We start from the raw sequence: 22,850 nt of genomic DNA on the forward strand, positions 1-22,850 counted from the left end.
TAATTTTCTACCTCAATGATCTGTCTACTACTGTCAGTAGAGTGTTGAAGTCTCCCACTACTGTTCTGTGGGAGTCTATGTCTCTTTATAGGTCTTTAAGAACTTGCTTTATGAATCTGGGTGCTCCTGTGTTGGGTGCATATATATTTAGGATAGTTAGGTTGTCTTGTCAAATTAAACCCTTTTACCATTATATAATGCCCTTTATAGTAACACTGGTCTGTGTGTAAGTATGTTTTGTATTAGATGGTACAGTGCTCAGAGAAATCAGGGAAGAGACAAACACATGGAAAAATATCTCATGCTTGTGGATGGGAAGAGTCAATGTCATTAAAATGGCCATACTACCTAAATCAATTTACAGATTCAATGCTATTCCTATCAAATTACTGATGACATTCTTCATAGAACTATAAAACATTATTTAAAAATTCATATGGAATAACGACAACAAAAAAGCCTGAATAGCCAAGATAATCCTAAGTGAAAAGAACAAAGCTGGAGGCATCATATTACCTGACTTCAAACTGTACTACAGGGCTACAGTAACTAAACAGCATGGTATTGGTACAAAAACAGGCACATAGACCAATGGAACAGCATGGAGAGGCCAGAAATAAGGCTGCACAGCTACAACCACCTGATCTTTAACAAAGCTGACAAAAACAAGCAATGGGGAAGACTCCCTATTTAATAAATGATGCTGGAATAGCCGTATGCAGCCAATAAATGATGCTGACTAGCCATATGCAGAAGACTGAAGCTGGACCCCTCCTTTACACCATATATAATAATTAAGAAGAATTAAAGACTTAAATGTAAAATTCAAAACTATAAAAACTCTGGAAGACAACACAGGCAATATCATTCTGAACATCGGAACAGGCAAAGATTTCGTGACAAAGACACCAAAGCAATCAGAATAGAAGCAAATATTGACAAATGGGATCTAATTAAATTTAGGAGCTTCTGCACAGCAAGAGAAACTATCAACAGAGTAAACAGACAACCTACAGAATAGGAGAAAGTATTTGCAAACTGTGTATCTGATAAAGGTCTAATATCCAGCATCTATAAGGAAAGTTACCAGAAAAAAAAGACAACTCCATTAAAAAGTGGACAAAGGACATGAACAGACACTTTTCAAAAGCAGACACACATGTGGCCAACAATCATGTTAAAAAAAAAAGAAAAACCTCACTGATCATTAGAGAATCGCAAATCAAAACCACAATGAGATACCAGCTCACACCAGTCAGAATGGCTGTTATTAGAAAGTAAAAAAATAAGATGTTGGTGAGGTTGCGGAGAAAAGGGAACCACCATACACTGTTGGTGTCAGTGTAAATTAGTTCAGCCATTGTGGAAAACAGTATGGCAATTCCTCAGAGAGTTAAAAGCAGAACTACTGTTTGACTCAGCAATCTCATTACTGGGTGTATACCCAGAGGATTAGAAAGCATTCTGCCATAAAGACACATACATGTGTATGTTTATTGCAGCACTGTTCACAATAGCAATGACATGAAATCAACCTAAATGCCAATCAACAGCAGATTGGATAAAGAAAACATGCTACATATACACCATAGAATACTATGCAGCATAAAAAAGAATGAGATCATGTCTTTTGTGGGAACGTGAATGGAGCTGGAGACTATTATCTTCAGCAAACTAATGCAGGAAGGAAGAGAAAACCAAATACTGCATGTTCTCACTTATAAGTGGGAGCTAAATGATGAGAACTTATGAATACAAAGGAGGAAACAACAGACACTGAGGTCTACTTGACCCCAGTCATAGTGAGACCCTGTCTCTACAACAAATAGAAAGTCCCTTGACCCCAACATAGTGAGACGCTGTCTCTACAGCAAATGGAAAAAATTAGCTGGGTATAGTGGCATACGCCTATAGTCCTAGCTACTCATGAGGCTGAGGTGGGAGAATTGCTTGAGCCTGGGGAAATCAGGGTTGCAGTGAGCAATGATCGTGCCACCACTCTCCAGCCTGGGTGGAGAACAAGACACTGTCTCTTAAAAAAAAAAGTCAAACTATATTTAAAAATTCATTCAGAGATGTGTCACTCCTCCTAACTCTTCTATCCCATTACTTTTCCACACTCCTTAGAGATAACCCATTTTATTAATTTCTGTTTTATCCTTCCTGTGTTTCTTTTTGCCAAGATAAGCAAAATGGAATGTTTCATGAGTTTGCATATCACCATGTGCAGAGACCATGCTGTGTGATTATAATTTTAATGTATGTGCTGCTGAAGTGAGCACTTGATATGTTTTTAACTTGGCTGGAAATAAGAGTAGGTTAAAGTCAGAGTAGGACAGTGTGGTAGGTATTCAAATGAGGGTGGGCATTCCATGGTGAGAGAGGCGTTGCAGTGTGGTACATAGGGGCATGGACTTTAGAATCAGATAGGCCTGCTTTCAGTCTTAGCCAGATGACTTATTTACCAGCCGTGTAACATTGGCCAAGGCATTAAACTTTTCTGAGCCTTCTCTCAAGTGGGAACATTAGCACCTACGTTATAGTATTATTTGGGGTATAAATATAATGACATGCTTAAAATGTCTGCAGTATTCACAATTAGTAGCTAATATTTTAATAATCATTCTAACAATAAACCATTACATAATTAGGAAAGATCAATGGCAGAGAAATGCATTTTATAGTTTTGTGTGGTTCACACAGATGAAACTGGTTTTTTGTTTGTTTGTTTGTTTTTTGTAGAGACAAGGTTTTGCCATGTTGCTCAGTTGAGCAGAGCTCAAGTAATCCCTTTCTCTAGGCCTCCCAAAATGCTGGGATTACAGGGATGAGCCACCATACATGGCCCAGATGAAACTTTTTAGGTGAAAAAACAACATACTTAAATGTTCATTATTTTAGTATCTAAGTCTCAACATTTCCGAGAACAAAAAGTATATAAATAACTTAATCAGAAAATTAAGAGCATACACATAACAAAACCTGTGTATAGTTAAGACAGTAGCTGGAAAATGTTTTCTGTAAAGTGCAGATGGTAAATATTTTGTGCTTTGTGGGTCATATGGTCTTTGCTGCAACTACTCAACTAAGCCCGTACAGCACAAAAACAGTTACAGATAATACTTAGATGAATGAGCATGCATGTTTCCCACTGAGACCTTACTCATAGACACTGTAATTTAAATTTCTTATAGTTTTCACATCAGAAATCTTCTTTTGATTTTTTTCTGAACCATTCAAAAAGGTAAAAACCATTCACAAATCATGGGCCATATAAAAACAGGTGGTGGCCCATGGTGGAGGGTACACACCACCCTGGAGTTCTGCTGTGAGCCATAGTTTGATGACACCTGGTTTAAGAGAAGAGATTTGTACTTTAATTAGTTAATTAATTTACTTACTTACTTATTTATTGAGACAGAGTCTCTCTCTGTCACCCAGGCTGGAGTGCAGTGGTGTGATCTTGGCTCACTGCAACCTCTGCCTCCTTGGTTCAAGCGATTCTCCTGCCTCAGCCTCCCGAGTAGCTGGGTTTATAGGAATGTGCCACCACACCTGGGTAATTTTTGCATTTTTAGTAGAGACAGGGTTTCACCATGTTGGCCAGGCTGGTCTTGAACTCCTGACTTCAGGTGATCTGCCTGCCTCGGCCTCCCAAAGTGCTGGGATTACAAGCATGAGCCACTGCGCCCGGCTGAGACTTGTATTTTCAAATTTAAAATAAAAATAAGGATTTATAACATGAAATTAAGAAATGAGCTAAATTGATTTTTAAAAACCCACCTGACTTTGTTTTAAATTGAAATAGTTTGACTAACCACAAAACTGTCATTCTCAGAATATCTCTTACAGACCTTTATGATTTGCCATACTTTTGCTTTAGTACACCACATTTTAGAGTGATCATTTTGAGAAATATGATACTTACATCTTTCTAACATTTTACTTTTTCATTTGCCCAAACTAAGAATCAGCAAGACTGGAAATGTAGGAAGTCAAGGGGCAGAGGATTATAGGATGGAAGCTAGGATCCGAGCAGAGATCTGTAAAGCCAGAATAGGCATGATGATTTGTGAAAACAGATGTTTGAGATCTGGAGACCATGATGAGGTATTGATGAAAAACAGCTTTAGTAGAAATAAGGAAATGGAAAATGGAAAAATAAGGCTGTACAAAAAAAAATTCAGAGTTCAAAGGTGATAGATCATTATGTACATTTGTAACCCAAAACTTTGTACTTTAGATCAGAAGAACTTGGGTTCTATACCTTTTTTAAAGACATTTTTAATTTAAAAAATTATGTCATCTCTGTTTGAGACCTAATTCTGTTGTTTATTAGCTGTGTTATCTTGGGCAAGCCATGTAATTATTGTGGCTTAAATTCCTCATTCGTTAAATGGAATGATAAATATCCTTTTCCTAGGCTTATTGTGAGGACTGAATGAGATAACTATTTACAACTGTATGACTGTTAGCTTATTATTATGAGCGAGGTTTGAGGACAGTGTTGGAAGGATCAGCAACACAAATCTCAAAGGTGCTGATCATAGCGACTGGACATGCAGCTCAGAGTCTGGTGCTTAAGATTTTAGGGAGAGTGGATCGGATAAGGCGGTCACAGGGGCGGAGCCAAGGGCCTTTGCCTGGTTTGGCGGCTAACTCTACCTTCCCTGTTCTCACCTCCCTTTCCGCTATAGCTCCCAAAGGGAGCTCCAAACAGTCGTCTGAGGAGGACCTGCTCCTGCAGGATTTCAGCGGCAACCTCTCTGCCAAGTCCTTCGCGATCTTTTTCAGGAATGCTTTCGTCGTGTCTGCCATCCCCATCCGGTTATAAACTGGAGAATATGGCATATGGATCTTATTCAGTCTGCTGTTTTCTATAGTGTGATGACCCTAGAAAGTACATATTTGGTAGCCTTTGCATACAAGAATGTGAAATTTGTTCTCAAGCACAAAGTAGCACAGCAGAGGGAGGATGCAGTGATTTGAAAACTTTCTGAAGCTGATAATAGAAAGATGTCTCGGAAAGAGAAAGATGTAAGAATCTTGTGAAAGAAGAATGAAGTTGCTGATTCTGAAGCTACAACATTTTCCATCTTCTATAACAACACTCTGTTCCTGGTCTTGGTCATTGTTGCTTCTTCTTCATATTGAAGAACTTCAGCCCCACAATGAACTACATTTTGTCCGTAAGTGCTTCATCAGAACTCAACGCCCTCCTGTCTACTGGCTCCAAGTAGACCATGTGAGCTTCATCCCCTGGCTTTGTGTCTATGAGTGGCATGTGGTATATGGAAAAGCAGCAGGGTGCTCAGGGTGGGAGATACACAAGATGTTTTTGTAGTCTAGAGCCTTTAAAAAACCCAACAGAATATAATTCAGTATTTGTTTATTGGCTATTTTTGACAGATTGTTGAAATTAAATGAATTGAAAAGGGAAAAAAAGATTTTAGGGAGAATGTATGCTGTCTTAGACTTCTGCTGACATCTGTGATGAGAAGGCAGAATTCTCTAAATATATGGGATGAACATAATGGGAGATACTATAATAATGATCTGAAATGGTTGGAAACCTCTATGTTTAATAACGTAAATCCTGTCTTCCAATAAATAAATAAATCTTCTCTACCTTTTGCAGCATCAAGCTCTAAAGACAGGTGAAAGTTTCTAAGTGTTATAGAGAATAGTATAAATAACTCAGTAAATAAAGTATAGCATTAAGGCCTCTTTTTTTCCCTCTTATTCCTTTGCATCTGATTAGTACCTTTGGCAATATTATTAATCTCTGTCAAGTTATTGTATGATTATCAAAGCACATTAGGTTTCAGAAACTTGTCTCCATTGCTCCCGTATTGTTTATTCTACCCACTTTGGAGGCTAAGGCTCAGGTAACCCATAAAATATATAATCCATGTCTTCACCTTTGCTTCCACATCTGGTTCATCTTCTCCAAGTTCCCTAAATTGATTTTCCTGTGTCTTCATTCCAGATTCTTATCTGCTGCCTCTGATAGTGATATGTGCTGTGACTTTTCTCTTGCTGCCTGGACTCTCACCCTGCTACCTGCTCTGACTTCTGGTAACTGCCTTTCTCTCCCTCTATATCTGGGCACTATTCTGGTGGCTGAGGCATCTCTAGGATTGATGAGGCAAATCATGGGCCTCTGCAACCCTACATTTCTGTTACTCTGACCTTTAATTCGCTGGTGAGATTCAGATGTGTCTTCAAAGTCTATAACTTTTATATAATGTTTATTTAAAATAAAATTGTAACTCTAAATCTTAAGCTAAAAATACTGTGTGGTGAGACTCTGAAATGTGTATGGTGTAGTTGACCAAAGAAAAAAATAAATTCAAGATATGTCAAGAGATAAATTAGAATAAAAGCTAAGAAGAAAAATCAAAGTTAAATATCGATTATTGAATTCTTTGATGATTTACGAATTGTGGAACAGTATTTAATAGTTTTTTCTTCTTTAGACTTTAGTCTTCTTCAATCTTGTTTCTTTTTCTGTGACAGTTCAGAAACTCTAGTTGTACTGAGTGGTTCCCATTGTTTCTGTTAGCGATATAAGTTTAATATGGGTTTCTAATAAAACAATGTCAGGTAGACTATGAAACTTGTGGTTTCTTTGCTTAACTATTTGTAATGACAGTGGGCTCTGTTAAAGTTGGCGTTATTGTGACATTTGCATATAGCATGTTAACAGTCATTATTAGAATGAATGAACATAGCAATATTCTTAAAATTTGGGGTAAAAAAGAAATCTGTTGTGAGTTTTGATTTATAATAATGAAATTTAAATGTTAAAAATGCTTAACCTTCCTAAGTTACTCTTGTTCCTGATGACAATATGATGGAGATGTTGGAGGTAGATGAGATCTGTTTTCTCCTAGCTCTTGGACACAATGATCAATCACCCTGCTGATTCAGAAGATGTTATACTTCCAACTAGCAAGGGTGGAGAATACACAGCCTTTAGTATACAACAGCAGCTGCTCCTGATATTGCTATCATTCCTATGAAGGATTTGGGACTTCTGAGACAGATTATGGCCTTCATTTTGCCCTATTCCTCATCACCGTGGAAGAACTTGTACATCCTCTGCAGGGCTGTTTTCTGCAATTCTGGAAGAGTTTTCTGGAGCTCCTGTGCCTAAAATTCTTTTAGAAGTTCTTGGGAATACTGGATACCATTTTGAGACTCTACCCTGAGGATGTATTATAGAGAAGTAAGATAAAGAAAGACCAACTTGAAGTTTCTCCTTGGTGTCCTACATTCTCTTCATCTAAAATACATAAATGAAAAACAATAGCATCAAATCACCCTTACAGGCTCCCAAAATGATAACCATACTTGTCTTTTATTAGGTATCAAGCATCTTAGCTAAGATGGTATTATTCTTTGTATCTTTGCATTTGTAACTAAATGCAGCCAATTGAAAAAGCTCAAGCTCTATTTTTATGTGATGGGCCTCAATTGAAATGATTCAGTAATCACTTATGAAGGGACTTTGCGGATATTATGCTAGGCACAGACGTGCAGAGTAAATAAGACCATCTCTGTTCTCAAGGATATTAGTTTAGTAATGTAGACAGAAGTAAATGAACAATCACAATGTGGTATGTTGAATCTGGCAAATTACTTGATCTTCTGAAGCTTTAATCTTCCTGACCTGTGACATGAGAATCTCATAAAGGTTGTTAGAATTAAATGAAATAACAAATGTAAAGTGCTTAGTTTAGAGTTCAGCATATACAGCAAAATGTACTATAGAAGCATGAGAGTGGCACCTTACCCATTCTTGGGGGGAGTGGGTTGGGGAATGTCAGGAAAAGCTTCCCAGAGGAGGTGGTAACTATGAGTGAGCTGAATTCCGAATGATAAGGAAGACAAAGAATGGTTGGAGGTAAGATAGTGGTTCTTGGTTGCTCAGTCTTCCATCTCTAACTGAGCATCAGACTGCATTGTTATGTCAATACATTGTATATAACGTCTTGAAAGCATAAAAAATACTGTTGCACAGTTTTATTTTGTTTTTAAACCTATAGCACCTGTTATTGTCTCCCATTCAAGTACTAACCAGGCCCGAACCTGCTTAGCTTCCAAAATCAGATGAGATTGGTGCATTCATTACACAGTTCATTTTATATTATGTTATCATTAATTTTCTTTCAGAGAATTAAAGATGGTGGTGTTATTGACTCAATTAAAACAATCTGTGTTGGGGATCATATTGAATCCATAAATGGAGAAAATATTGTTGGGTGGCGTCACTATGATGTTGCTAAGAAGTTAAAGGAATTAAAAAAAGAGGAACTCTTTACCATGAAGTTAATAGAACCTAAGAAGGCATTTGGTAAGTCAGGGGTCAGTGGGTGGGTGTGTGAAATGTTCCCTTTCCCTGATTTTTCTTTCTAAGGGAAATGAGTACTGTGGTATGGTCGTTTGTGCTTTTAGTGTCTTCTTATCTAACATATCAGTTAAAAACATAGAAAATGGTAGCACTACTTATAAGAAAGACAACTATTGAAGGAAGAAAAAAGAGAAAATTCTTGCCTTGTAAAAGGACATTTTCCAAACATTTGAAATTACAAAGTCTAATGTCTAGTGACTGAATTTGATGTAGCTGTTCCTGTCTCTGAGAACAGCACATTGTATTGTTTTCATTTTGCTGAGCAGTAAAATTTTTGACTGAGCTCTTTAAACCATAATAACTTGCTCATGGATCTCAGCAGCAAAAATTGTAGTTATATACAGAATGGTATTTAAAATAGTTATCTAGTCCATTTTATCTAGTTCATTTTAAAGACCTCCTTCCCCAATATCTTTCCTCCATTGGCGTTTGAATTTGGCAGCGTGGGATGGTATGAAATTATTTCCACTTTGGGGCGACATCTGTACTTGCTTGGTTTTAGCCATGGCAGCTGTATTCCAACTGTTGTTCAATCACCCAGGGCTATCTCATCTACAGAAAAATGTGCCAGCTTCTCTCTTACCACCCAGAACTATTTTAATAAGCCAAACCAAGGCCTAGCGTTCATCAGCGTTAAAATATCTTTAGCAGAATCATCTCAGGCTTGCTCTTACTCATCATGACCCCATGCACACTATGTTCTTTCCTTTGTTCACAGAACATAAATATTCCTGTTAGTTTGTCTCTAATGCCATTTTCTCAGGGCAGTTATTGGAAATAATGGAAGAATGCAGTGGATCTGGGGAATTAGGTTTTCTCTCTCTTAGCAAGTAAGTGATAGGTCCTAGGCATATGGAATTAGAATTTTTTCTCTGCTTCTACATGATTCTGCACCATTTAACAGAAATACAAGTGTAGGTTATATTACCTGTTGGAGACAGTTTTCCAGAAGGTGTAAGAAAAAGATGCCTTATACCAGTACCTCCTGGAGGGAGCACTCTAGGAACTACCTCTGTAGATGCTGTGATTCTGCCTGGTGCCTTGCAGCATCTGAGCTCACTTCTCACAGAGGAAGGAAAGCAGCACTCAGGTTTCTATCCAGTAACTCTTTTCAAGATGGCTTCATTTGGTAACCTGACTCCCCAGATAACGTGGTGAAATAAGTTGACAGGGTGTAGATGGTTTGCAATAAGTATTCTTATTTGATTTAGACTCTTTGTAAATCAAAGCCGTCCTATTAGTACAACTCAAGAAATCTATTTTTTTCTGTATTTATCTCCACTATATAATCTGTTTCCAGAGTAAATTTTTCTCTGTTTTTTTTTTCCCCATTGTCTGCATCTAAATATTTTGGTCCCTGTGTCTTTGTATAAAGTTGTTGGTGTACCTTAACTTGGATGCTAGGTTGGTGATAGTCTTAAATGTTACAAAGCTCATTGTATTTAGCTATTATTGTTCCACGATTAGATTTTCCCTTCGATATCAGACACGTGTAGAGTCAGTATACTTCACTGTTGAACCGGCTTTCTGTTGCCTCATGAAATCAATGGACACATTTGCGAAACGCTCTTAGTAGGATTTTCCTAATAGAGGTATATTATTTGAGCACACTGAATTCTGGTAGTGCTGTTGGTTAGGACACCCAGAGATTGGCTTTGGAGGAATAAGTTTTTATTTTCCAAGGTTTCTGTGGAAGTTGAACTCAAGCAGGTGGTCTTTATGCATTTTCCGTGCTGTGGATTGATTCTTGACTCTGGGCCCCAGCATGAGGGGTTTCTTTCTTAAAAGTAAGCCTGGCTGCTCTGCCTATCCTCCAGCCCCGAATTTTTCTGCTTATTGTTTTGCCTCTGGGATAAAGACAAAGCTACTTTGTTCCTCATCCTTTGGCTTCATCCCAGTGCTTAGCTCTTTGCCAGAGAGGGGAATATACATCAGGGGGTACGTGGGGAATCAGGCTTCCCCCAATTCTCTTGGTCCTAATCTTATCTTTTGCTATGTTTCCTTCCTTTTTTCCTGTATTTTCTAGCGTTATTATTGACTCAGGGCCAATAATTCAAATTTCATAGTCCTTTATGATTATCTGACTCTCTGTCCTCTTGGATTTCTACCAGGAAAAGGGCCAGTCTTAGTGAGGCAGAGTTTTCTCTGCATTCAGATAGGCCACCTTGGCTGTAGCTAAGTCACTTATAGGATCTTAACAAAAGCTGTCAGAAATGGCTATATGCACCAGTATTTTGACATTTTCCTACCAACTTCCCTAAAGACTTAGCCTGGAGAGGCATGTGGAAGGAGCATAGTTGGCTGCTTTGCAGTGGCATAACTAGGACTGCAAGCACCGCTTCTTTGTAGTGGGTGGGGAAATCCTTACTGCCTGCCTTCATGTCCATATTTTAGGTCCACCACTCACTACACTCCACTTCCAGGGGCCATTATATGTGTTAATATTCTTTGATGGAGAGCTATGCAATAAACACTATCTAATTTTAGAAAAAGGCATTTATTGGAGACTACCGTGTAGGTCCCAGAAACAGTCAATTGAGCCTTGACAAGGTCAGGAACCAAGCCTGTTTCAGGGATGTGTGTACCAGGAACCCTTCATGGCACTGGCTGAATTGACTCCGGGCAATTATTTTCTATTTTCATATCACTTCACTCAGGATTCAGGTGGAGAGGTGGAGCAACTAAGTAGGTCTTGTACCCATCTTGATAATGGGGAAGGCAGGCTATATGATAGACCTACCAAAATACCACATAACAGGAAGGGATAAGTTTCCTTACAGGTAGGAAAAAAGTAGCAGATCCCCATTTTGCTATTTCTCCTTAGCTGTTATATCTTGTTCTGCAGGGACAGCAGTGTTGATTTTCTCTTGATTTTGAATCTGACTGTAGCCATGTATGATATCTATCAGTCTGGGAGTATTGGCATGGATTTGGAGGGAGAAGGGTATTGTAAATGGTTGTGGGCATTTGGCCTTGGATTTTATTTGTCTGCTATGAGTTGGGTGCCACATACATAGCTGTTTGGCAGTGGACTATCTAGAGATGATGACAGCATCCAACTTTCTTTCAGAGAAAGAGTAAAGTCACATTTTCCTTGGTGCTGGCCATCAGATTTGGAGGGGACCATAATTACCAGTTGTGACTACATTTCTAGAAAGATTTTTAATTTATGTATCTCACAAATTATTGAGACTCTTCTGTGTTTCAGGTACTCTGCGTGGCATAGAAAATACTAAGGAGGAAGACTAAGCTATGGCTCTTGCCTTTTGAGGAGCTCATAGTCTAGCAGGAGGCTGTTATGGGCTGAATTGTGTCCTTCAAAATTCACATGTTGAAGTCCTAATCTTCAGTACCTTAGAATGCAATTGGATTTGTAGATAAGGCCTTTAAAAAGGTAACTAGGTTAAAGAGGTAACTAGGTTACAATGAGGTCATTAGGGTGGGCCCTAATCCAATATGACTGGTGTACTTATTAGAAGAGGAAATTTAGACACAGACACAGGGAGGATGCCATTTGAACTTGAAGATAACTATCTATCTGTAAGTCAAGGAGAGAGGCCTCAGAAGAAACCAACCCTAGAGAAACTTTGATCCTGAACTTCTGGCCTCCAGAACTCTGAGAAAATAAATTTCTATTGTTTAACCCACCTAGTCTATGGTACTTTGTTATGGCAGCTCTAGGAAATTATAGAGGATAATAGGAAAAAAATTATAGTACCAGTTCTTTGACTATGGAAGTAGATCTTGGGCTTTCTAATAATCTAGAAGGTACTGGTATTTTAGCATTCCTCTGGCCTTGGGAAGATAGCAAGAGCACACTGATATGTTTCCATTCAGACATTTGTTGAGCAATTAGTATATGCCTGTCTTAGGGTATTAGTTGCCCTAGACAATCATAGTCACCTTTTATTGAAAGCCTACTGTATACCATTACCATACCACCTGCTTGGTACATGCATGAATAAGATCCAGATCTAGGAACTCATGTCTAGTGAGAAGAGATGGATATGAAAAAATAAATAAATTTAATAAAGGCTGTTAGAGGTACTAAAATATACTGGATGTATAGAGGTGGGAGACATCAAGTGTATTTAAGAAGTTCAGGAAAAGCTTTTCTTTTCTTTTTCTATTTTTTTTTTGAGACGGAGTTTTGCTTTGTCGCCCAGGATGGAGTGCAGTGTCGTGATCTCAGCTCATTGCAACCTCCACCTCTCAGGTTCAAGTGATTCTCCTGCCTCAGCCTCCCGAGCAGCTGGGACTACAGGTGTGTGCCACCATGTCCGGATAATTGTTTGTATTTTTAGTAGAGACAGGGTTTAGCCAGGATGGTCTCAATCTCCTGACCTCGTGATCCACCCGCCTTGGCCTCCCAAAGTGCTAGGATTACAGGTGTGAGTCACTGCGCCCAGCCAGGAAAAGCTTTCTAAGGGAAGAGATTTGAGTTGAGTCTGAAGGGATGAATAGTGCTTACTTAGTGGACGAATTGGGGAAGGTTGTCCTGGGAAGTGGGAACAGAATAAGCAAAGTTACAGAGATAGAGAATAGCATCATATATTTGGGAACACCATGTTTGCCAGTGTTTTTGGTTAGAGGTTATAGGTGGTGGTGTCACAGGAAATGAAGCTCAAGAGTCAGTAGAGAACAAATATATCAAGAGCCTTATATATGAAGATAAAGACTGGGCAATGAAGAGGCAGAGGGGTAACATGATGAGTCTTTAATTTTACAAAGATATTTTGGAGACTGTTACATAAAGGGATATGAGATAGAGATTAGGAGATCATGAAGGTTCTATTAACAATAATAGCTATCATTTGTTCAGTGCGAGAGAGATGAATTAAGGCAGTGCCTGTAGGCGTGAAAAGAAGAGAAATGGTTTGGAGGAATAGATAGTGGTGTGCTGGAGCCATTGGTACACATCTCCTCCTTCACTGACATCAGGTTGATTGTTTTAAATTAGCTATAATGGGATATTTATAAAAGAGGAATAGGTAAGTCCTGTAAGTCAGGGCTCTTTATTTTAATTTTTTTAGTGTGGAGAGCTGATTGTTAAATGTTTACCTGCACACCACTGAATAATGTGATTGAATTAGTAACCTGTTGGACATAGAAATAAACGAAGGAGAGACTGCAAATGATGACCTTAGATTTGTGGCTTCAGGGAGGGAGTATGGTGCCATTCTTTAAGATGAGGAAAGCTGGTAAAGAAGTAGATATGGGCAAGCAGATAGGATAGGAAATAAATTATAAGTATAATTTTGGACTAAATGAGTTTGAAATCTGCGGGATGATTCAGTTAGGCTTGTACAAAAGGGCTGGGTGTGGTGGTTCAGACCTGTAATCCCAGCACTTTGGGAGGTTGAGGAGGGAGGGTCACTTGAGGTCAGGAGTTCGAGACCAGCCTGGCCAATGTGGTAAAACCCTGTCTCTTCTAAAAATACAAAAATTAGCTAGAAATGGTGGCAAGCACCTCTAGTCCCGGTCGCTCGGGAGGCTGAGGCAGGAGAATCACTTGAATCTGGTAGGTGGAGGTTGCAGTGAGCCGAGATCATGCCATTGCACTCCAGCCTGGGCAACAGAGTGAGACCCTGTCAAAAAATAAAAAAATAAATACACACACACACACACACACACACACACACACACACACACATATACACATACACACACAGAAGGTAGATGAGCATCGATAATTGGGGCCTAGAGAATGAGATTTATGAGTAATTTTCTTTGATCAGTAGCAGAAGCCATGGAAATAGATTGAATCACTGAGACTGATAAAAGGACCAAAAACAGAACGTTGAGGGGAACACCAGCATTTAAGGGGCAGAAAGAGAAGGAGGAGCCAGCACTGAGGAATGGCCAGACATGGACGAGATGGCCTTCTGGGTGGCCTTTATCCAAGTACTCAAGATCACGTCACTTGTCCCATGAGCAGATGCTGCACTGCACTTTCCCAAGTTGGCTGTGGGGCTCTGAGGGAGGAATAAAGGCCGTTAGAAAATGTACCCTCAAAATCTTCTGTGCTGGTCAGAATTTAAATTACTGTTTTTCAGCCAGTAGGTTTCAACCAGTGTATTTAGAACACAAAGTAGAATAGAGTTGAAAATATTGTGCTTTGTACATTGTAAATATTGTTTCAGTTACAAATGAATATGTGTGTTTCAGTTTTATTATTTTTATGTATATCTATGGGTCATGATATAACGTATGTATTTCTTACTGTGGATCACAGGAAAAAAACATTTGAAAGCCACTGGCTTAAATGATTCCCTTGTCAAAAGTTTGTAGTTGAATGGGAAATCTTTCCCATACTTAACATGATTTCTCCTGGTCAGCTGGTTACTGATCCAGATTTTCCTTCTTCTAGCCATGAGTTGATGGCAGCATTCCCAGTCCTTATCAAGTATCGACTGGAATGTCTGTAGTGGTATTTTTTAGGGCATAGCTCACTTCCTTTCTCCTTTTGCCAATGAAAAGGAACATGTCTTTACAATGAGCTCAACCCTGCAGAGTTTGCCCTGTAAACCTAGATTTTCCCAAGGCCATGAAAATCCCTCTTCCATTTAAACGACTCTAAGGCCAGACAAGACCGACTCGTTTGTTTTCCTATAAGGTCTTTTAAATGCAGAAAAACAACAAATCCATGAAGCTTTGATTCGGTTTTACTTAAGTGAGTCTCAACTTCATTTATCCTGCAAATTTTTCCAATTTGTGATTCTTGCATGCCCTTTATGGAAAGAGGTTTGAGGAAGGAGGCCTGAAATATTTCTGTAAGAGTTTTCAAAAGCAGAAAGAAAACTGGAAGAAAAAAAACTTACCTTCTAAAGCATTTATGGTCTTTATTTTAGGGTTAGATTTTGTAACAGATCATTGGGTTATGTCTTCTTTTAGAAGGTTCATTTCTGTGCTGTGTATCCATCAGAATAGGATGTTAAGTATGTGAAGTGCATCTTACTCTTTTGAGTCATTCACAGCTGGAAAACTCGGACCTCATCTTCATGATTCAGCTTAACTGATGTACTCACTTCAAAGGCTAAGCCTATTTGATATCAAGAGATAAACTGACTTTTAAGTTATATGACTTTTTAGATAGACATTTCAAACATTTAAAAATTACTTTTTATTATTCATGCTGTATCTAGGGAAAAATTTCAATCAATCAATACTTTTGGTACCTTTTCATATATACTGAATTCTACAAAATGTATTTGGGAATATGAAAAAAGTTATGAAAGAGATGATAAATTGCAGTAGTTAAGTGTGTAGGCTCTGCCAGGGACTGGCTTGTGATATGTGACATTGGGTAAGTTATTTAACCTTTCTGTGCCTTGGTCTTCTCATATAAAATGTGAAGATGTGTCTACCACATTGAGCTGTTATGAGGATTAAATGATTAAACATGAAAAAAATCACAGAGCAGTCCCTGATACATAGTAAGTCTTCAAGAAGAGTTATCTGTTATTATTACTATTATTATAAAGGTGTATCCTTTTCTTTAAGGAATAATTTTAGAAACAAGATAAACCCATGTGAAACAGGAAAATCAATGTGGATGAATTGGTGATCAACAAATATTTGTTGAGAATTCTGGCACTGTTTGGATTCTGGAAAGACAGATGACAATATCACATCTCATGTCAACTAATGAAATATGTCAGTACATCATAATAGTAGCTGCCATTCGCTTTTCCTAGTACTTTCTAAGTAGGAAATCATTTAGTCCTCATAACCACCCTGAAAGGTGAAGCAGTTTGCCCAAGGTTGCAGCTAGTGAACAAGGGAGGCAGCCTTCTAAGCCAAGCAGTCAGCTTCCAGAGCCAGCTCTCTAACAGCTGTTACAGTGAGTCAGCATGCTTGCTGTCCTCAGGGAACTTATAGTTTACATAAAGAGGCAGATACATTAAGAATCAAGTAATTCTACTAACAATAATAGCTACCATTTGTTGAATGAAATATAGTATAGTGGTGAAGAGCATAGACTGTGAGCTCAGTTGCTTAGGTTTGATTCCTATCTTGGCTGCTTTTAAACTGTGTGATTTGGGGTGGTATTTAACCCCTCTATATGCCCGTTTACTTAACTACAAAGTATTTTGAGGATGAAATGAGTTAATGTATGTATGTGCTTAGAAGAGTGCTATGTAATTGCAACCCATTGAGACTAGGACTACTGCTATTATGGCCTGACTTAATAATCCTCATGCCATTCCTATGAGGGTTTTTCAGCTAAGTAAACTGAGGCTTGGACAGTTAATTCATTAAGGCTGCCCAGTGGCAGGCTAAGTGTGGCCATAGCACTCCAATCCTGTTTGCTCTTGAGGCTTGTACTCTGAACATTATGTGTTACTGCCTCTTCAAAACATAATGCAGACCATGATCCATGCTATAGTGCAGATTTAAACAGTGATATTTATCTGAGAGCTGACTTACCCATGATTGGGAGGGGTTCTAAGGCTTAGAGAGTGATAGGGATTGGGAGGTGGTAAGATTGGAAAGAAACTTCCTCAAGAAAGAAAGCTGTGAGACAGGTGATTTGTGGCAGATCCCACCAGTATCAGGGATCAGTGTCCCATTCTCATGAAAGGCGACAGGACATCTGATAGAATGGCATAAGAATATTAGAGCTTTTAAGTGCTATGGGCTTGCGATCTCAGGTGAAAGACCGTTGTACACACTGGGTGTGGGTGCGGGGGTGGCCTGTGAGTGCACACACTGACTTGGACGTAGAGCTTCATGGTCTGGTCTATGATGGACAGAGTGCAGCATCAGCGTTCTGAAGCCTGCGAGATGAGGAGAGGCCTTCAAAGCAAAACCAAAACTAAATTTCTCACCAAACTTGTGCCATGCCTGGTGGGGGGGTGGTGCTCAAAGTCAGATTCAGTTTGGCATTTGTTACATTCAGAATTGTGGAGTAAAATTTAAAAACCGCTATGGAAATCTAAATGGATGTTCGGAGAAGGAAAACAACATTGAGTAGGCTGGACTACGTGAGCAAGATCCCTAAAAGATTGCGCTTGAACTTGTCCTTGAAGGGTGGGAGGAAACAGAGAGACAAGGGAAGGAAGGTTTCCTGTGAGAAGTGCTAAGGACAGGGAGGAACCTTGCTTTGCAGGGACTGTAGCAAATCAGGCTGCAAAAGCAGCTCAGGACCCTATTAATAAGAGCTCTGAAAACTAGGTGGGGAACCCAAGCTTGTTTTAAAGAGTAATAGGGAATCATTTAGATGATATTGGAACTGAAGAATGACATGATGAAGCAGATATTTGGGAATTAAGCCCAGGAGACCAATGTGGCTATATTTGACTAGAGGAGAAACCATGTAAGAGGCTGTTGGAACAGTACAGGAGGAAATGATCAGGGCTGGGATTAGGGGCAGCAGTGGGAATTCAAAGGAAATAAAAAGCGTGAGTAATATTGTAATGGTAAAAATGGGGTAGGAGGTGGATTGATGACACTTAGCTAAAGGGGAGAGGACAGAAGGTTCAGAAGCAAATGTCACTCCCAAGATTTCTATCCTAGGAACCTGTGATAACAATGATGCTATAATTGGAAATGAGGCAGTTGGGATGTAGAAATGGTTTGGGGGACATTCAGGGAGAAAAGTTCAGTTTCAGGTGTACTGCATTTTATGACAGTGGTACTCTCTTTCGTGTATTGTTTGGCAAAGTAAGTGTACACAGTGACAAATTTTGAGGGGCAGAGCATACTATCGATCATTTTACTATGCAGTAGAGTTTTCCCGACAAATGCACTTTGGCTTAACATTTGTCACAAAGATACTATGGGAGAAGATTAAAAAAATCTAAGTTCCCTTTTGTGGAGGGTGGCAGATGTGTTAGACAAGTGCTGAGTGTAATTGATAAATTGGTTTTCAAGGTAGAGACCCAGCTGGATACCTAAATATAGATCCTTTCTACTCTAGTTGTAAACTTTCATTAAAAAAATTTTAATCCAATGCTCAGTTTTTAATCTGAGAAAAATGAAATTATTATAATCCATAATACTAAAAACTTTGTAAGCTATAGTTTTCAAGACATTTGCCCTAAACAGTGATTGATGTCTTATAACTGTAATTTTTTTTTTTTTTTTGAGATGGAGTCTCGCTGTGTCACCAGGCTGGAGTGGAGTGGTGCGATCTCGGCTCACTGCAACCTCCGCCTCCTGGGTTCAAGCCATTCTCCTGCCTCAGCCTCCCGAGTAGCTGGGACCACAGGCACGCACCACCACGTCCAGCTAATTTTTTGTAATTTTAGTAGAGGGGGTTTCACCATGTTGGCCAAGATGGTCTCAATCTTTTGACCTTGTGATCTGCCCACCTTGGCCTCCCGAAATGCTGAGATTACAGGCCTAAGCCACCTTGCCCGGCCAGAACTGTAATGTTTTTTTAAGGAGCATTTAGAGTTAATAACAACCGTGAATAGGAGGTATATAATAGTTTTCAACTGTTTTTAGGCTTATTAATTAAAATAGCAGTGTGAGATGAAGGGGTAAAAAATGATGCTTAAGTGTAAGTGGCTTTTCTAATCTAACTGAATAGTATGACTATAATGTTATTTATTAGAAAACAGCAATTATATAAATAATACATATTCCACCCAAGAGTATTTTTACAATGGGAATTGTCATTTAATTATAGGAAAATGGGTCTAATAAATTATGTTAAAAATCATAGTATATTTTCAGATAAGTTAGGCAGATAAGCAATTTGATTTACATGTCGAAAAATGTTTGTGAGGCGGGGCGCGGTGGCTCATGCTTGTAATCCCAGTACTTTGGAGGCCGAGATGGGTGGATCACCTGAGGTCAGGAGTTTGAGACAGCCTGGCTATTATGGTGAAACCCCATCTCTACTAAAAATGCAAAACATTAGCTGGGCATAGTGGCAGTCGCCTGTAATTCCAGCTACTTGGGAGGCTTAGACAGGAAAATTGCTTGAACCTGGGAGGCGGAGGTTGCAATGAGCTGAGATCGTGCCACTGCATTCCAGCCTGGGCGACAGAGTAAGACTCTGTCTCAAAAAAAAAAGGAAAAAAAGAAAAGAAAAATGTGAAAAGACAGATTACGGCCGGGTGTGGTGACTCAAGCCTGTAATCCCAGAACTTTGGGAGGCTGAGGCGGGCGGATCTCAAGGTCAGGAGATCGAGACCATCCTGGTGAACACCGTGAAACCCCGTCTCAACTAAAAATACAAAAAAATTAGCCAGGTGTGGTGGCGGTGCCTGTAGTCCCAGCTACTCAGAAGGCTGAGGCAGGAGAATGGCATGAACTCCAGGGGCAGGGCTTGCAGTGAGTAGATACTGCGCCACTGCATTCCAGCCTGGGAAACAGAGCGAGACTCTGTCTCAGGAAAAAAAAAAAGATTACAAGACAACGTGCTGTAATATCCCAGTTTTGTAAAATCTATTATTAAGTGTAGAAGAAAAATACCTTACAGTGTAATTTTTATTTTATTTTATTTATTTATGTATTAGAGACAGAGTTTTGTTCTTGTTGCCCAGGGTGGAGTGCAATGGCGTGATCTCGGCTCTCCTCTACCTCTGTTGCCTGGGTTCAAGCGATTCTCCTGCTTCAGCCTCCCAAGTAGCTAGGATTACAGGCATGCACCACCACACCTGACTAATTTTGTATTTTTAGTAGAGACAGGGTTTCTCCATGTTGGTCAGGCTGGTTTTGAACTCGCGACCTCAGATGATCCACCTGCCTCAGCCTCCCAAGGTGCTGGGATTACAGGCATGAGCCACCGTGCCCGGCCAAGGTGTTCAGTTTATGGATGACTTTTCTTTCTCTTTCCTTTTTCTTTCTTCTCCCTCCCTCTCTCCTTCCTTTCCTCCCTTCCTTTCCCTTCCTTCTTCCTTTCCCTCCCTCCTTCCCTCCCTCTTTCCTTCCCTTTCTTTCCCTACCTTTTTCCTTTTTCTTCCCTCCTTCCCTCTCTCCCTGCCTCCCTCCCTCCCTCCAGGGTCTCACTCTCTAAGGGTGGAGTGCCATAGTGCAGTCACAGTTCACTGCAGGGCTCAAGAGATCCTCCCGCTTCAGCCTCCCAAGTAGCTGGGACCGCAGGTGCAGGCCACCAAACTGAGCTAATTTTTCAGTGTTTTGTAGAGATGGGATCTCACTTTTTTGCCCAGGCTGATCTCGAACTCCTGGGCTCAAGCAGTATGTCAGCCTCAACCTCCCAAAGTGTTGGGATTACAGGCATGACCTACCATGCCAGGCTGACTTTTTTTCTTTAGGCTTGTATTTTCCACATTTTAAATATAAAACAAACACATTAACTTTCACAACCAGAAAACAATTATTTTAAAAAGGAAGGCTGGCCAAGTGTGGTGGCTCATACCTGTAATTTCAGCACTGGGGGTCTGGGGCAAGCAGATAACTTGAGGTCAGGAGTTCAAGACCAGCCTAGCCAACAGGGTGAAACCCTGTCTCTTCTAAAAATATAAAAATTAGCCGAGCATGGTGGCATGCACCTGTAATTCCACCTACTGGGGAGGCTGAGGCATGAGAATCACTTGAACCTGGGAGGTGGAGGTTGCAGTGAGCTGAGATGGTGCCATTGCACTCCAGCCTGGGCAACCGAGTGAAACTCTGTCTCAAAATTTAAAAAAAAAAAAAAAAAAAAAAAAAAGAAAGAAAGCTAGCATTCTAGGCAGCAGAAGAAACTTATTCTACATATAGTTGCTTTACAGTTTTCAACTATATGATGCTCCTCATTAAACAATTTTATTATAAATAGTTCCATGTGAGAAATGTGGTAGAATATGTTATCAACTCTTTAAATTTGCAGGATCTGTTTTGGTAACTATTTTTCTTAACTTTGTAAAGTCTAGGGGGGAGGTATGTGTAATAAACCAGTAATAAAGGTGAACAATAATTTTTATTTCTTGAATTCCCATGATAAAATCATATTATAGGGTAAAATAAGTGACAGGATAAAATGAAATATTTTAGCTATCATTCTTTGTTAAAAGAATGACCTTTTACCTTTCCAAATTAGAGTCTAAAGGTTTGTAGTCTTTTTTTGTAACACAGTCTCCTCTGGATTAAAGGTATGAACTTTTTCCCCAGAGATGCACATTAACTTTTGCCTTTAATTTCTGGGAGTTAGGAAAACAGCGTTGGGGCTTTCTTAAATGACACCTTAACTAAAGAACAAGAAGATTTCCGGCACAGTTATTGTACTTCTGATATGCAGCACACCCTGTTCTGTCTCATCAATGGAATGGTTGAGCCACCTTTGTGTGCTTGTGGGGTTCATTCATGTGTGGGCAGCTCTTTTGATCCAATAGACAACTGACACCTTCATGCAGGTGGCATCAGTATATGCCTCCTTTTCCTTGCCTTTGGTCTGTCTCAGCACCCTAGTAATTGTATTTTTTTAAAGCCTATTCTAAAGAAGTTTCAGAAATACTGGAGAGAGGAAGGATGCAGGGAAAAAGGGAGAGTAGTTAAAATCTTAAATTCTGAGACACAAGCTAGATTTTATGTCATCTATCCTGGAGTGTGTACGTAGGTTGGGGGTTGATGTGGGGTAGGGAGCATGTGTTTATGGACAATGCTGTTGGTGTATATCTAAGCATTGGAAGGTCTTTTCAGACGGGTTGCCTCACTACTTGGGCAGAATTCTGTATCTGTGAGGTGTCTTTCATTTGGAGACCATGGTAAACCCTATTAAACCCTACTAAACCGTTACTGCTTAAGCAGAAACGGGAATCGTACAAACCAGCAGTCCATGAGTGATGCTGGCATTAGCAAAACCCTGTGTGGGGCCCATACAATGTGACCAGGACCCAGTTTCTTGCCTTGTCTGTCTGCTCTGATGTCCTGTCTGATGTATCTGCTTCATCATTTAGGTATCATATTAAGGTTAGCTCCACACTGTGTCCCAAGATGGTGGTCAGCAACTGCTGGGACCATGTGCTTTCTTATTCATGCAGAGCAGAAAAGGAGAGAGACTTTGGCTCAGAATTTCTAGCAAAAGTCCTGAGATTTATTCTGACCTTGCAGCCTTTAGTCACATGCTCGCCTCTGAAACAATCACTGTGATGAAGGGAATCAGTTTAGCTTAGCCCATTCTTGTGTCCCATATCTGAAGCTAGGAGCGGTCAGCTTCCCCTGAACCACAGTGATCATTAAATGACCAATGGGTACTAAAATAACTAATGAATGTTATTTACCAATGGCAACTCACAACTTTTAATAGAATACAAAATGAGGTAGTGTTTCTAGGGTGGACCTGCCTGGCCTTTTACTCCAGCTCTGCCCACTTACCCGGTTGTCTATGACCCTGGTGAAATCATTTCACTTTTCCAAGCCTTGGTTTCCTGAATCATGAAATTAGGATAATAATCATACCTATCGGGGGCGGAGCAAGATGGCCGAATAGGAACAGCTGCAGTCTCCAACTCCCAGCGCGAAGGACACAGAAGACCGGTGA

At 39.7% G+C, this 22,850-nt stretch overlaps 1 protein-coding gene across 1 annotated transcript in view; it reads left to right on the plus strand.

The window, feature by feature from the left end:
• Window positions 1–22,850, plus strand: part of GIPC2 (GIPC PDZ domain containing family, member 2) — a gene marked incomplete at its 5' end in the record, with an annotated part of 107,051 nt that overhangs the window by 38,153 nt on the left and 46,048 nt on the right. The window contains one exon of the mRNA XM_011953181.1: window positions 8,179–8,359. Within this exon, the coding sequence (XP_011808571.1) occupies window positions 8,179–8,359 (181 nt within the window). The remainder of the gene's footprint in view (window positions 1–8,178; window positions 8,360–22,850) is intronic.

This window comes from Colobus angolensis, unplaced genomic scaffold, assembly GCF_000951035.1.
Source record: "Colobus angolensis palliatus isolate OR3802 unplaced genomic scaffold, Cang.pa_1.0 Scaffold359, whole genome shotgun sequence".
NCBI lineage: Eukaryota > Metazoa > Chordata > Mammalia > Primates > Cercopithecidae > Colobus > Colobus angolensis.